Consider the following 16753-nt stretch of genomic DNA (forward strand, 5'->3'; position numbering starts at 1 on the left):
ATCATCTATCTAATCTAATGATAGGAGAAATCTCAAAGCAATTTTGTTTGAAAACTATGATGTCTTTACCCTTCTCCTTAGGCTTCATAACTGTCCACAGAATAACTATTTCAGAGCTCGACTCACGGGCACAGCCCTCTGTTGAAATAGATAGGAGTTTATTAATTTTGATATCTACCACGAAGCCCTGTTTCATCACATAAGTACCTTACAAACTTCCAGATATACACAAAGGAAGGGAAAAAAGAACAGGTAGTTCTCCTAGGTTCCAGTTAACTGCTGTCATTTCAACTGAGGGATCATCAGTCTCATGAAATCTTATACAATTAAATACAAGTATTCATCTCTGTGAGCCCCAAAAGTGAGCCATGAGTTCCCCAGTGCAGCAGACAGTCCATCTGTGAATTTCCTCCCCCTACCCCACGGAGTCAGATTGGTTCTCAACACCACATTCAGCCCAGGAGGATACTCAGTACTTGCCAGTTTCTCTAACGCAATCATCTTAAATACTGATGTCCATTAAGTTTAAAGATCTCAGGACCATTAAACAGACCTCTTAAATACCAAGTCCCACGCAGCGTAAATCTCTTTGGCAGTTTCCCCACTGGAAAGCTGCCTTGGATTCAGGGCTGATCTCTATCAGGATAAGATACCGATGTTCTTTACGCGCTCCTGGATAACAGTGCAGAGCACACACAGTTCTGTGGGCACAACACGCAGTGCAGCACAGCCGTCGGTAAGCAGCTTCAGAGAGGATTCAACAAGCTATAGGGAGATCTCAGAGGGAAACTCGCTTCTGAACTATTTTATCTTTTAACAGCTTCCTAATCCCCCCATCCCGTTCCTGTAGCTTTACCTTTCAGAGCAAACCACATCCCCCACCCACGGTAAGTCCTGCAACCAAATTTAACAGCTACAGAAATAAAAATAAAGACAACCTTAGCAAAAGAAATCAAATTTATTATAAAAAAAAACCCACCACCAACAACAGCATTCTGAGGATAAACCTAGAGTGCCTGCACTAAGCTATAACCTCTTTACTGATGGCTTTTTTCCTTCCCCTTAACAGATTCGGAGGCTGTAATAACATTTAATCCTCAGAAGCTAATCTAAATGTAACACTCAAAAGAAGACAAAGACAACGCAACTGGAAAAAAAAAAAAAATTTGGCCACTGCCTTTTGGGAGTGCTGCTTTATCCCCGGAGCGAGCGCATTAATAGAGCTTGGAATGAAATGCCATTTTATTCTCTGTAGCGGGGAGGGGATTAGCAAGTTGTCTTCTCTAAACCCAGCCTGAGTCATGGCTCTATGAGCACTGAGAAAAGGATGTGGAACGAAGCGAAGGGCGGGGAGCACTGGCTTTTTATTTACACGCCGCTTCTTTTGTGGGTGGTTACTGATGTGCAGTTTGCTAAACAGGGAAGGAAGGAAAAAAGTTCCAGGTCCCCAGAGTGATTCTGCTGGGTAACAAAAAGAGAAAAATAATAATGCATCGATTATAATAACATCACAGAGACAATGTGTCCGTGGCGAGAGTCCAATTCACCACAGCATGTAAGCAACAAGGGCAAGTTGCTTAAGGTGCTGAAAGCTGTGCTCACTGGTTTCTTGTTGCTAGGATCTTCTTCCTGGGAGAAAGAAAGAGCTTGGACAGAGCCCAGAACAAAGAACGAGACACCAAGGTGGGAGGAATGCGGGAGCAGGCTGGGATCAAGGTGAGGAGATGAGGAACAAAGCGTGTTACAGCAGCCAGGCCACGCAGGCACCCTGCCCTGAAGTAGGAACCAGGAGCTAATGACTGTGTCAGTGACTTAATATGAAGCTCTGCACTCAAGCACTTTGCTTCTGCTCCTATACAAATGGAGATGGTTTACTTGCCTACCTCGCAGGCACACTGCAGAGCATCACTGGTAGATAGCTTGTGCGGTATTCTTAAATCCTGAAATGCTTGATAATCATTAAGGAGAGAAAATGGTCAAGTGTTCCATGGACTATTTGTGCAGAGCTGTAGATATCGATAAAGGAGCCTGCAAAAGTCAATAAATGCCAAGAAAATGCTTTTCTGTTTGTTTGTTTCAGGTATTTCTTATCTTTGCTTCAATGCAGACTCTGAAAAAACAGTGCCCTCACTATGGAAACAGACCAAACTCCAGCCCTCCCTCCATCCATCAGCTCTACCTATACACAGTGGCAGACAGCAACAAATGCTGTGCAGGCTGGTCTCAGAATGGCCAGGTGCTGGAGGCAGGTCTAAGAGTTCACAGTGAGACAAGGATGGGATAAGGTGGGGATGAGACACTACGGGATGGAGGAGATGCATTTTCCTCATTTGATCTGCTTTCAACATAGGAGCTGTTGAAACCCAACACTGCGAGCACACAGACCTGTGCTTCATTCATAATTTGGCTACATTCCAGTTCATATAATTTTCCTGGAGTTTATTTGTGTCACCCAAGTTACTCGATCTGCATAAATCAGTCTTACCTAGCTTAGCACTTACTGTGCCTGTATGTCTAATGTGAAATTGCAAAACAAGATGAACAAATTATTATTTCCACTGAATTCACAGGACCTTGTAATTTATGACCATAAGCAGGCTGCAGAAAGATTTGAATGTGCAAGGCCTAAAAAGAGGATCTCGTAACAAGCAAATTCCAAGTCCAACCAAACAAGCACAAATACCAACATACGAAGGAAAGTCCCCCGACTCTGTCCCAGCTGTGTGGTGACCTCACCTGATGCATGTGCACTTACCGTGTTTCCTGCATGTTGTACAGAGGCAATAATCCCAAAAAAGATGGTCGCATGCTGCTGCAAGAGTCAGACACGCAACGATTCTTCCCTCACATTCAATTATCAAAGGGTATGGTCTGCCCTAGACCATCATGGCTATGTGTTGTCCTAGGCTCCAACATGTAGCTCAGAGCAATACTGGTTATGGTTGACAACTTGAACTACAAAGAAACAGAAGTATGAAGCTCACTTGCTCCCTCAGTTTCAATAGTGCCACACAGCTTCTCTCTCCCAGTCATATTGTCTTTCCTAGATGAAATTCCAGTAGGACAGCTGTCTCTCTTGACTGTCAAGAAGACAGCCCAAGGAATCTGCCCCCTTATGGACAGGGGAAGTTCATATGCCATTCAAACAGAAAAGCATCACACAGTAAAGCCAGGGATTGGGGATGTTAAGGACTCCAAGTGGAAGGGACACCCACACCCCTTCCCTACCACGAGACTATAACCAAAAAAACTTATTTGAATCCTGAATGAAAATAAGTCAATTAGCACTTACACTGGCTACAGCCAACAACCATTATGAGAAATGCTTCCATTACAAGAGCATCTCCTATGTTACCAGTTTTCATCTTCACAAAAATCAGAAGAGACCAAATTAAACCTCAGGAATCCAGCTTAAGAATACTATAAAAATGGGCTACAGTCTGTAATAGGAAGTAACCCAAGGTCACATCTCTTCCTTTACGAAGTTATAAGATGAGAACATTGTCACATCTCTTCCCAACATTTCATCACACACCCAAAGAAGCAAATTTCAGAGAAAACTCAATGGATCAAAGATTCTCAGAACTTTATGGATTATTATTTATTTTCTGTTTTATTTTAAAATTGTACTTAAGAATTCTACTATGGAAATCTGTATGAAAATGAATGTGATGTGTTAGCTGCCTTGTTTTGGCTTCTTTAGCAACTTATTGCTTCACTGTCCAAACAAAAATGTGAAGTTACAACAGGTTACGCGATGCTTTGGCAGCCAAACTTAATTTTAAATGAAGACAGCACAATATACTGTACACTCCACTAACATATTCATCACTGATATATAATCTATTTATGCAATTAAGCATCATACAATCTGGACTGGACCCAACCGGACTACATATGTTGCTATTCCAGTTTGCTGCATGTTGGCCAACTGTTTACCCAACTGAGATCTGAGTGTTGCTCATGACAGTATAATTGCTTTGGATTCATTAATAATAAGGAATTATAGAAAAATGTTTTGTTTTTTTTGACAGCTGTTAGTGAATGTGGAACAATAAGCCATATTACACTACTGGCAATTGCAAATGGAATTTAGATACCAAATATGCTCATGGCAAAAAGACAATACAAAAAGTTCACTAATTATACCATGGCCAGTTAAGGAGGTCAGAAATATCACTGAACCCATTCTAAGAAAACATTATGCTAAATACAACTCTATTTGGTGGAGATTTACATGGCTACAATTTCAACTGCTCAACTTTTTCTTCCTTGGACAAGGTAAAACTTTAGAAGTGACATTTCTCATTCTCACACACATTAGCCCAAGGCTTGAATGTATAGGCTAAATACAAAGTTGGAATGAAAGTTGGAGCAGATCAAACATGTTTCCATTGCTGCTATTTAAAAAACCCTGGTAAATATTCCTGTTTTATTTGGATTTTCTAGTCCACATCTTCATTCTTGTTCTTCCCTTTCAAGACCTGAAAACTTTATGCTGATTTCTGTCAAGTTTAGCACAGAAAGAAAGGATGCTACTATGCAGCTCATCAGCCTCCTAAATATGTGACAAGAGGTAACTTCACACTCCAGTCCAGTGGCTATACACACAGCATCACAAAACACAACTGGAGCTATAGAAAAGAACAAAAATGGTTTCTCACTTTATCATTTCCTCTGCCTTGGTGGCTGCCTCCTGGTACTGCTCCGATGTCAGCTTGTAGATTTCTGCATTCTGCAACAAAGAACATAATGTTCAGCTCTAAAAATGAGTTCTTATCCCATTGGGAGATATGTAGTATATACAATTCTGTAATTAATAACTATTTCCAACAACAAAAAGCCCGCTCAGTTCAAAGAGCACAAAAGAAGAACGCTTAAAAGTTTATTTACAAGGAAGCATATCAAGGCTGCAACACATCCAGAGAGGTTATGGATGCCCCATCTCCAAAGGCATCCAAGGCAGGTTGGATGGGGCTCTGGGCAGTTTGATCTAATGGGTGACAGCCCTGCCCATGGCAGAGAGTTGGAACTGGATGATCATTAAGGTCCCCTCCAACTCAAGCCATTCTATGACTCACGTCTTCCTCACACACTTCACCTTTGTGAAGGAAAAGAGAGGGCTTTGATACACATAGCCACAAATCAAGGTGTTTCCTACCCCAAGTTATTTTGAGTTAGGCTGTGCTTTGTTCTTTTACATTAATTGCTGTGAAGAATCTTGTAAGTTACTGACGTGCAAAGTATCAAAATTGGCTGCTAGCACGGGAAAATCCATTTTACATTTCAGTGCTTCTACTTATGTTACTTATTCTTTAAAAGAAAATTATGCAGCCTGTTTCCCTTTTAACAACGTAGGCAGGCATATCAGGTATCAGCTAAGGCTTTGCCAAACAGAGTCTGTAGTGTCTTGCTGCAGGGCTTAAGAAGTTTGCACTAAATTCTCCAGAGCTTGCACAGAAAGTCTTAGTTCAGAGCTGCTCAGCCACCGAGCACTGAGGATGAATTCCTCCCATGCTGCACTGAGGCCTCCCAAGCAGAGCAGCAGGAGGGAACCGCTGCGCACCCCAGCAGCTTCACTGCATGGGCTTGTGACACTGAACTGCTGTAGGCAAAGCCTCCGGACTTCATGCTGAAATGGCTGCAGTTCCCTCACTCAGAGCTCTCCTGTGAGGCCTTTGGTCTGAAAAGGCACATGCAGAAAGCATGCAATACTCAAAGAAGTGACAAAATGGTAGTGAAAGCAAAGACAGCTATTCACATAGTGCCAGGTGTAGCCATCTTCTCTTGTCAAATTCAGCCCAAATAGATTGCTACTCCTGCCTTTCTTTATTTTCCCATAAAAGCAGCTGTTGTCCTGCACACATTTAGACTACACACATTTCTCAGTGGTTAGAGAAAGGACAGACATGACGCAAGGTCTATTAGCAGCTCTGCCATTGCTTTAGTCTTGGGCAAGTCACCATTTTCCATCTGCAAACCAGGAATAACAGCTACCTGCATCACTGAAGTTTTGTGAAGCTTGACTAATTGGAAGGTTTATAAAGGTTTTCAAAGCCTAGACTTCAAGGTGCTATATATAAGCATTTATCTCTGGTGTCTGAATTTATGTCACGTACTGGGGAAAAAAAAAGCCCACAGAATAGACTTTCCTTCTCCAAACTTTGACCTAGGAGACAGACTTAAAGTGAAAAATCATGGATGAGTAACCACTTCAAAATGCATTTTGCTATCAAAATTGCCATTAACGTTTTCATTTACTTACTTGCTACACACCGGTCAAACTTCTATGCTATTAAACCCATTTTATTCCTTCCTATAATGAAAAAGTTCAGCTTTTAATGGAGCCTTTTCCCTGTCCTGTAAACAGACCTCACGACTTTCAGCTCCCTGCTGTTACTTATTCACACATGAAACCACAAGACCTGTGCTCCATTAATTAAATTTGCCATTAAAAATTAAATAATATGAGTAAGTAGATGTAAGCGTTATCTCCGTGGGTTTCATAAGCCTCACCGTTTCCCCCAATTACTAACCAAGCAATTTTCATATTTCATACTGTCTGATTTCTCAAAGGGACTGGATTTGAGAGATCAAAATGAGAGAAAGCGGGAAAGTGAGAAAGCAAGGTAGTAAAATTAAACATTTTTCAGGCAATAGGAAGTAGCCCCGTCAGATACTATTAGCCTGCAGCACTCTGCAGTAAAACAGCAGCAGGAGAGGAAAACAGGAACAAATATGTTGTACGTGAGACCCAGCATGAGGCTGGCATTTAACCCACCTAAAGGAAGGAAAAAAAATAGCCAACAGATTCATTTGCTGATTGCGCTGTCAATTAAAGTGGATGCGGCACAACCTTGCCCAGTTTATTAGGCAGAGTTCATCTGCCCAGTACTACGGCCGGCTCCATCTTCAACTAAATCAGCTGCATACATGGACAAAAATAGCTGGCAAAGAAACCAGTATGAAACAGCTCCGCAGCCTGAAGCTGATGAAAAGCAGGCAAGTGAGAACCTGAGCGGAGAAGCAAGATTCTCACTGAGGGGAAGATCGGCCTCAAAGAAACCACAAGGAACATGGCACAATGTGAAGATCAAAGAGGGGCACAGACATTCAACCTAGAGCTGAAAGCTGCCCTGTTTTACAAATTAAAAGGATTCAACTGCATGGGATTCAACTGACCCTCTTACGCGGGATCAGAACTCTTTCCCTTCTACCTCCTTCTTTCCCTTCAAAAAACCAAAAACCCAATGATGCAATATTTCCGATGCTATGAATCATTATCTTCAAATGCTTCCTCAAGTAAGAAAAACAGTTTTACCATTTAAACCCAAGTTTATTCTACAAGAGGGCTTGTTAAACAGGTTTTCCATGGCCTCCAGGCCTCTTCCTACACCTTGGGAAAATGGCATTTACTTTGGCAGCACGAAGGGCCTTTCAGCACAGGCACAGGCACAGCAGCTTCTGTCATGTGGGAGCAAACATCCCAATATCCTCAATCTATACAACTCCAAATGCAAGATCTCCTCAGTATTTTGCCCCATCGCGCTCTGGCAATGCACAAAGCTTCAATATCTTAACAAATTGCACGACTCATTAAGGTTGCAAATGAGGAAGCAAGCCAGGAACCACCTGAAAACTTCCAGTGTCTCCAGCAGAGCCACCCACCCACCCACCAGGGTTCCTCAGCCGGATCAAGGAGCACTATTTGCACTTGAAAGGAAGACAGAACTGCCCATAATCTTAGCAAAGATCTTTAACTTCCTAAAACAATATTCAGCCGCACAGCAGAACAGAACATTCAACACAAAATTAGAGGACACCCAGGCAGCTTTTAATTTACTCTCACAATATTCGATGCTTGAGATAAAATGGCAGCCCGCAAAGAAAAAAGTTGAACGTGAGACCTCAACTATTATTAAATAAAGCTCCTGGCAGCGTTAGTTGCAGAAATAAGCTTAAAAACATGACCAAAAGACACCGTAAGGGCTCAAATAACAAGAGACAAAGAAAGAATGAATGAACCACCTAAAACGTTTCACTTCTCTCAATAAAGCTGAGCCTTAGGGGAGGCAACCTCAGAACATCAGAGATGCCATATGGGAAGAGAGCTCTCCAGAGAGGACAAACAACCAAAACAAAGAAATGTTCGTTTGAAAGATTTTCCCCTGCTATTAAATGATGGTTCGTAGCAAATAATAAAAACACCAAGAAGTTATAAAAATACATAACTAGAGCCTAAAGACCAACAGAACCATTTTCCTTTACCCTGCTGCTTTGTTGCAACAGCTTAGCTGCTATATCCTCACCCTCCACTCTTCCCTAGAAGCCTTTGGACTAAAAATTCCCTTTCCAAAGGGAACTGGATTTAAAACTTGAAGCTGTGTTTTCCCAGCGTTCCTCCATCCAGGTCCTTTCCACAACATAAAGCAAAGGAATCAAGAAAACAACATAGCAAAAGGAGTTCTCAGGGCTATTTCAGGAGGGAAAGCAATTGAAGCATAAAGAGAAAACCCTGCTAGCTCATTCTCACACTGACATTAAACCACATTCCTTACAACTTCAGTAAAACATGCACTACTTGCGGTAACACGTAAAAACTAAGCGTTGTGAGCATGAGGAACTAGAAACGAATTAGGATGTAGGCACAATTTTTGGCAAACATCAAGTAGCAGCAAAAAACGGAGCCTGGGATATAGATTTCTTCATCAGGTTCAGATTGGGTCAATAGATCAGAAGGCGTTGGGATTAAAAAAAATGAAAATAAAAATCACCGGAGCTATCTTCAGATATTTTGACACCTCAAAGCACGGGAGCTTGTCAGCGGTCACAGTGCTTAAAGATACAAAGAGGATTAACAGCTGTTGAAATGCTGCCAGCCTAGATGAACGCTAGCGATACCTCTGATGAAACGGAGCAGGCCAGCGGAGGCCTTGACAAATGCTGCAGACGACAGCCGGGGATTAGATGGTACAATCTGCCTCACACCTGACAGACACATCGCTTCCATCCCCCTCCTGATGTCAGCTGTCGCCAGCTTCCAGCAGACCTTCAAGCACAAGTCAGAGTCACACTGGGAGGAGCGTGAGAGCCACAGCCACGTTACGGGAGAGAAGAGGGAAAGGAAAGCAGAGGTTATTGCTCCTGGATCCAGTGTCAACTGGCAGATGTTCAAATTCCTCCTTCTGAAGTACAAAATAAGACCCTAATAAACCTGCATGCAACTGTTGCCCGGCCACGTGCTTGGGGACAGGGAAAGCAGTGCTCTGTGCATGGGGCAGCCAGGGGAGCAGCAGAAAGCAACAGAAAAATCCTCAGTCAGTGCCAGCTTTGGAAGCCTGCTCGCATTACTGCCTTAGGGAAGTGAAGATGCACTCAGGGTCTCCCAGACTTCCCCAGGTTGCTGGTTCACACACACTATAAATCAGGATGTTAGTTCTCATCTCTCTGAAGTCTCATGCAAATGGTTCCTAACAGATCTGAAAAATTACTGCACCTACTGGTACCCCTCCCACAGGAACAGAGGCAGATGAGCCAAACTCATCATTTTTTTGCTTCATGACCCTTTGGATCTGTTGCAATCAACCTACACCATCAATCACTGCTTTCAACCTTGGCCCAGAACTGGGAGCTTGGGAATTCCAGGACACATTGCAAGAAACAACCTCTGCATTTTAGCTAAAAGACAGCACTTGTGCTTGATAGGAATGAGAAAACGCAAGTTCACATACACAGAGGCCAATTAACAACAAAGAGAAAACTGCATATAAAGTGTGTCACGAGAGCACAGAAGCCAAGGGTTAAACTGCTTTTATGTGAATTCAAACATTTTTCTCTCAAAAGGTAACAGAGGAGAGATGCAAGCAACCACAAACAGCTTACTGATAAGGAGAAAATATTTTCTTTTAGTCTAAGCCAACTTCTAAACACAGCTCTGTTGTTTGCTGTTCGTGTGTGGGTTCATCCACTCCTCCCGCTGAGAACAATAATGAAACGAGAGCATTGAATTTGTGTCATTCTATTCTTTCCTTTGGCAATGGCCTGTGAGATCATAAATTTTGGATTAAGATTCAGAGAAGCCAGAAAAAGAGAAATGTCCACAGTAAGAGCACGGGAAAGTTAAACTAGTTCTGGGCAGAATTATATTCCTGTTTGAACAGCTCTTCTCGTGCCTGTAATGTTATCTTGGGCTGAAAGCAAAATATTAATTCTGTAGCACATCTAGGGAGCTTCTCAGAGATAAAATCCCACAAAATGCCAGTCCTCACCAAACCCTGAGGTGGCAGGTTTGTGGAGAAGCATCACAGCTGGGTTTATCCAGGGGGATAACAAGCACAAAAAGGTGAAGCTGGCCCAACACCACACTGTGAATCCAGCAGGTCTCCTCAATGAGGTGTGTCACCAGGCTAAGAATGGGTTTGCAGTCTCAGGCTACGACCACACACCAGAGTCAGACTGACTCCACAAAGGTGCCCTGGAAAGAGTCCAGTTAGAACACGTACCCCATGGAAAACAATATGAGAGCTTCTCTGAAGAGCTGCAAACTGGGTGAGATTGCCTCACTGGAAACGAGCAGAAAAGCCTCACGTTGACTGCAAATCAGAAAGCCAGCCAACAACATTAAGAAACCATTACTACAGAGGTGATTAAAAGGGGAAGAAGGAGTGAAAAGAAAAAAAAAAAAAACAAAACCACCAGAAAGAATTAAACACTGCTTTTACACGAGATTGCTTTAAAGCACACTGTTCTGAAGGACCGCAAATATAGCATTATTAATTCTTTAAACACAGACTCCAGAAGGTAAAAAGCACCTTCAAAGAGAAAGGCCATGAAATGCCAGCAGGCAACCCAGGCTTCCCGACAACGACAGCAACAGCAATGTGAAAGGCCCAGATTCATGCTACAGCTGCAGTAGTAGAGCCCTGCTCCTCTCTCTCCCAGCTGTGAGTCTAATATAGGAGCTAGGAGTCCTAGGTGAGGAATTCACAGTAAGTGCCCAAATCAATTATACCTGACAAGTGCAGGTAAACAGGCTTCCCAGGCATCGATTACACATCAAGGGTTTTTTCTGCATCTGCAGCAGAGAACTCCTAAGCCAGGTTGGGCTGCAGCGCACAGTGCCCACAGCCCCATGGCCCCATTGTGGCCGTGCACCTGCAGCTCCTACCGATCATAGGGCCAGGAGCAAAAGACCAATGCCAGGTGCTGCCTCTGCCAGTCAGGCATTGGACAAGAGACTGACAAGCATGTGGGGAATCAATGTCAGTACAAGTGGAGGAGAGGAGAAAAAGTGAATTATCAGAGCATCCAAAGCACTGCAGTGGAAGTTTCACTCAGGGGCTGACCAGCACTTCAAAATAAGAAGTGGCAAATTGGCAGCCATCAAGTACTTGTCATACATAAAAAAAGATGGTAAGTACATTCCCCCGTCAGACCCATCACAGGAGCTTATTTTGGGAAGAAACGAGAAGGATATTACAGCTAAGTTAGATGCCATCATGCCAAAACTAGGATTTGACAGAACCTCCATCAGAACTCCCACTGCCTCGGACAGGAACACGACAGCTCCAGAACAACCCTCAGCACATTCATGAACTGCAGGCAGCCGGCCCACTGAACGGCTCCTATCCTGTTTCTAAATCACATCCACACTCCCATGCCTTTCCACAACAGGTAGCTAAGGGAAGCAACACCCTGGCATCCCAGAGCAGGAGAGACCTAAGGTGGAGGAATGCACGAGGGGACTGGAAAATACTGAAGAAAATGCACCACATCCATGGGTAAAGGGAACTGCAAGGAAGACAGTCATTCAAAGAAACAAACAAACAAACAGTCAGAAGCACGCCAAAGCCTGCAAGCTCCACCCCCATCCCAGGGTCTTTCCTCTACCCTCAACTGCAAATTTTTCTCCATGTGCAGCTTTCAGTAAATCAAGCTTTTCTAAATAACCCCGACATGTGCAGGGCTGAGAACCAGCCAGCAAGTAATGATGAGATGTCCCTGAAATGATTAAGGAAAACGCAGGCATCTCTCAGGTTACAAGGCAGCCTGTTGTACTCTCCCCTTAGTGCATATGCAATGCTGCAAGCACTGTGCCGAAAACCTCCCATATTCAAAGGCTCATTTGGTTGACAAGGAGCCTGTGGATCCGTGGACAGATTGTCACACAAACTGTCAGGTTTTTAGAGAGACTATCAGACCTCTCTTTGCCTACGTTATGGAGCACATCAAAGACACAGAAGATGAACCAGACGCAGACTGCATAGATCTGACAGAATGGTGGGTGTACATATTCAGAATACCGTACTGCTGGAGGGGGGAGACTTAATGTGAATAATCAGGGGCTGAAAGTTCCAGAAATGTGACAGTTTTTGGCAGCGATTCTCATCCTTGCATTTATTTATCGAAGAAAGAGAAGCTGCTGCCATACTAGAGGCAAACTTGGGAAAGGAAGAAAAATTATATCGGCAGCAATTTATTTTGCCACCACACTTTTTCTTTATGATTATTACTCCCAGAGCGTTTTCTGAAGATATTTGTATTTTCAGTCAGGTTTCTCTCCCTACGCCTGCAGCTTCTCTTCCCATTTTATCCTGTGGTAGAGGCTGGTTTAATGATTACGGCCAAAAAGACCGCTAGGACTTTACAGGTCACTGTACATAGTTAATGACACAGACAGATCCATACTTTCAGAAGCACCCGGTGGCTTGCAGCTCTGTCTGGAGATGCTCAGGAGCTCATTATTCAAAACTTCAAGCTCAGGTTGCTGGTAATCAGTACATCTAAAGAAAAAAAGGCCATACGTGGACAACTAGAAAGCGAAATAACAAAAGCTACTTTGATATACGCTGACCTCAGTCATAGCAAGTGTTTTTTAGATTTACTTATTTTAAATGGAGACCACATTCACTTCTCTTCCAGGGATCTAGAAATCTTAGTTAATGAACAGCTGGAAAAACTCCCAGCTCCGCAGCTCAGAAGTAATTTTATGAGGATAACCTGACTTCATTCCCCTTTATTAATATATGCTTAGACAATAAAAAGCAACGGTATTGTTTATTTTACAATCAGAAAATAACAATTATTAGGTTCTCTTTTTACCAAGAAATACTGATTACTATTTAAAAAGGACAATAAAACATAACACAAAGCAGTGATAACAAGAAAATGGAAGAACGGAGATCCCTTTGGCCTCCCTTTATGGTGCTACCTGCTATAAAACCTCTGGTTCTCCCTCAAGGCATCAGTTACTCTGGAGAAGGGAATGCCAGCATCCTATTTATTTTGCTATTCAAAATGGATTGAAATCCTCCCCACAGTCAACTGAAAATAAATATGATGTTTATCCTAAGATAAAAAGCCAAGGAGGACAAAGGAGGAAGGATGGTAATAAGGATAAGGCAGAAATCAGAAAGTATTTGTAAGCAGTTTCTTTTCCAACATTTGACAGCCTTGTTCTCCCTGCTTTCAGACATCTTTTCTTTCATATGGTTCTCAACAGAGTCATTCTGCGTCCTCTGAAGAGGACAAAGCATTGAAGAAATATCTCTAGCTGTCGAAGAGCTTGAGAAGCCTGCAAAGAGAAGCTCCTCTGAGCAGAAGGACCACAGGATGCCAAAGGAGGAGAGAGACATTTGCACAGAGGGGCTACTGAGAAGGAAATATTAACATGGAAATCCAGCACCCCAAGGCAGACATAGAACTCATCCCTCCATCCTCCAGCACGGATGGTCACAGCCCTGGCTCACACCATCACCTGCAGCTTCCAACAACTGTAGGCCACCACCAGATTAGAACTGCAATACAGAACCAAGGTAGAGGAAAGGGAGCAAAGGGCTTCCCACTTCTGATCCAGTGAAATAACAGGAATAATAACATCTTAGCTTCAAACCAGAAAAATAATGGTATGACTTTGCTGCAAAGGCATCTCAAGAACATAAATGGAAAAGCATCACATGCAGTGTGTCACACACTCAGACATAAACTAAACCCACTCTCAGAATTTAACCTCTAAGCAACATTTCCAACAGCAAGAATTACCTTGTGCAGACAGCACACCTTGAGCTAAACACGGAATCCATACAAGTATGCTTTCCAAAAGAAAAACTTAGGTATAAGCATCGGTAATTATAAAGGGTATGACAAGAAAAGACTTGAGAAACTGTCATAAGTGGACTTCTCAGGCTCACAAGCAAAGTGTAAGTTTATCAGCTATACCTCCTGGCTAACATTCAGCTGCAGGTGGCTGGAGCTCAGAAATGCAAACAGGAATGCAAAGAAGGGACGAAACTAAACCTGGACTGGAGAAAAACAGGAGGAAATAAATCCACAAGCACTGCAGACCTGGAGCAAAATCCTCTCTCCACTGAGACCAATCACCCAAAGCTGTAACCCAGCCCTGCCCTATTCACCCCTCATGGGGTGAAATTCCCTATTCATCACCGGGACACACGTCCCCTATCAAAAATATCAACTGCTAGGACACTGTTTTTTGTTGCTGCAACAAACATTTGCCTCTTACTGGAGAAATTATCTCAGTGCCACACAAACCAATGATTAGCCAGCAAGAAGTAACAGCTTTTTGGTACTGCTTATGGAAAGCTCTATCTGAAGGAATGACCTACATAGGAAAGACCTCATATATTATTCGTAATCCCCTGAGAGACCAAAGGAAATTTTATGGTTTACATAGCTATTATGAAAATTAATGTTAAAAAATAATGGCTCTGGAGAGCAGCTGAAAGTTCTCCATTCACATACATGCCCAGGCGGGCACACAGCATTTCATGTGTCTGTATGAGTTGTCCTCCCCATTTCAGGAACCACAGCCCAGTCAGTTCAAGGCTTGCTCCATGTCAGGGCAAATCAAATTATTTCTCCATAGCATCCAATACATCATAAAACATCCCTAAGGGAAAAAAATAAATCCAGGCACTCCTGGATTGACCCAAGCGTTCAAGCTGGCAACAACGTTGCAGCTTGGAGTTACAGAAGCAAAAGCATGGCTTGTGTTCAGAAGAACAGGGAGGGGGAAAGAAGGAGGAATTACATCTTTTTTCCTTAAGAAAAGACTGGAGATGCAGTAATTGGGAAGGAAAAGAAATGCTAGCTGTTCTTTTGAAATAATGTACTTACTGGAAGCCTTCTCAGTTTGGAGGCTTCGCATTTCATCTCAGCTCTGCATTTCTCCCTCCTATCTCTTGCTCCTCTTTTGCCCCTTGCAGGCTGTCAGCACAGAAGTGTCCTTTGCTGCTGCTCCCAGCAGCACCTTCCACCTGCAGGTAATAGGACAAACCCATCCACTCCCCATGTGTCAGTGTTGGACTCCACACAAAAGTCCATGAGATGCATTCGTTATCTTCAGTAAAAACAAAACACCAAACAAAATTAGTCATTATTTTGTACTTATAATGGGGCTAGACTGCAAATAGGTTACTCAGGTAACCCTCATTATTGGACTCAAAGTGTTTAATGGTAAACTGAGACAGGAATCATTTTGGGGGGCAGCAGAATGGGCAGTTGAACAACTGGCCAACCCCAGAAAACAAGCAGAAAGCTCCCCAGATAACATCCTGGGGTCAGGACACGAGACAGACAAAAACAAATACCATTTGCAGTGGTTCAAGACCTCACAGTGAGCCTCCCAGCACACGTATATTTAAGAATATTAAAACATGTTATTTACAAACTACTTGAGTCATTCTGGGAAGGTGCATTATATGTTCAAGAAATTGGAATAGCTTTTTTATTTATAATTTCCTTTAAAATGAATGACAGATGGAGGAAAACCTTCAGAGAAGCGGCCCAAGGCTGTCATGAAACATGCATTTAACACATCCATAGTAAACCAGTGAGCACCCTCCCTTCAGAAGTGCAGCCACCAGGAATGCAGGGCAGTCCCTTTTCAAAGCTTGATCCCCGGTCCCCTTAATTCAGCATAAATTTGAGAAGTTCTGCCCGGTTGTCAGAGTAATTAACAACTGTACTTTTCTATCAGTGTGATAAAGGCACGTTCCATAAGGGCAACGCAACAATTTATGGGCGTTTTAGATATGGACCTAAGCCTTGGTCTTATTTTTAGTCACAATATCGATGCCTTTTTTCCTACCGCACACAGAAGGAATGCTGCGGGCTGAAAGAGAAATCTCACATTCCCCAAAGTCAGGGTCCTGTGCACGTGGACTCCACACACAGGGAAGTTCTGTCTACCTGAAACAATTTCCAAGGCCAACTCTAAATCTGGAATATCCCAGGAGGAACTCGAGCTTCAATCATCTAAATCCCAGCAGACACACAGACTTCAGCCTAAGGTCTGCAACATATTTAATCAATTCACTGTGCTAGCTCTCCACAGTTTCATAAAATAGCCAATACTGCAATAACAGGGCCAAAAATTAATTGTACACTGGTTGGCCAATTACACAGAAATAACAGGCAGCACTGGTATTTATTGTAGCAGGATAACGTACTTGGTGCTACAGCACAACTACACCACAGCAAAAAATAGCTGAGACAGACAGCAAGCACGTGTGCACACGTGTATATATAAATTTTATATATATGTGTGTGTGTGTGTCTGTCCTGCTTTCCACTAAGAAAGCAGCACCGTCTTTACTGCTAACAGTGCTACCTGCATGTACACACATTTATAAATACCATTCTGCATATAAAAAGCACAAAGGCAGAAAACAGAACTCTAAACTATCAGGCAATAAGAAAATGAATGATAAGGAAGGAAAACTGGATTGAATAT

General features: G+C 42.8%; 1 protein-coding gene across 8 annotated transcripts in view; it reads right to left on the reverse strand.

Moving 5' to 3' along the window:
- CHCHD6 (coiled-coil-helix-coiled-coil-helix domain containing 6) overlaps positions 1 to 16753 on the reverse strand; it is a 100575-nt gene that overhangs the window by 42095 nt on the left and 41727 nt on the right. For all 8 annotated transcript variants that reach the window (XR_011905120.1, XR_011905119.1, XM_072347316.1 and 5 more), the window contains one exon: positions 4665 to 4735. Coding sequence is in view for 6 of the 8 variants with exons in the window: in XM_072347316.1 (XP_072203417.1) it covers positions 4665 to 4735 (71 nt within the window). In the remaining 2 variants the exon portion in view is untranslated. The remainder of the gene's footprint in view (positions 1 to 4664; positions 4736 to 16753) is intronic.

The sequence above is a fragment of the Excalfactoria chinensis genome, chromosome 12 (genome assembly GCF_039878825.1).
Source record: "Excalfactoria chinensis isolate bCotChi1 chromosome 12, bCotChi1.hap2, whole genome shotgun sequence".
In the NCBI taxonomy this organism is placed as follows: Eukaryota; Metazoa; Chordata; class Aves; order Galliformes; family Phasianidae; genus Excalfactoria; species Excalfactoria chinensis.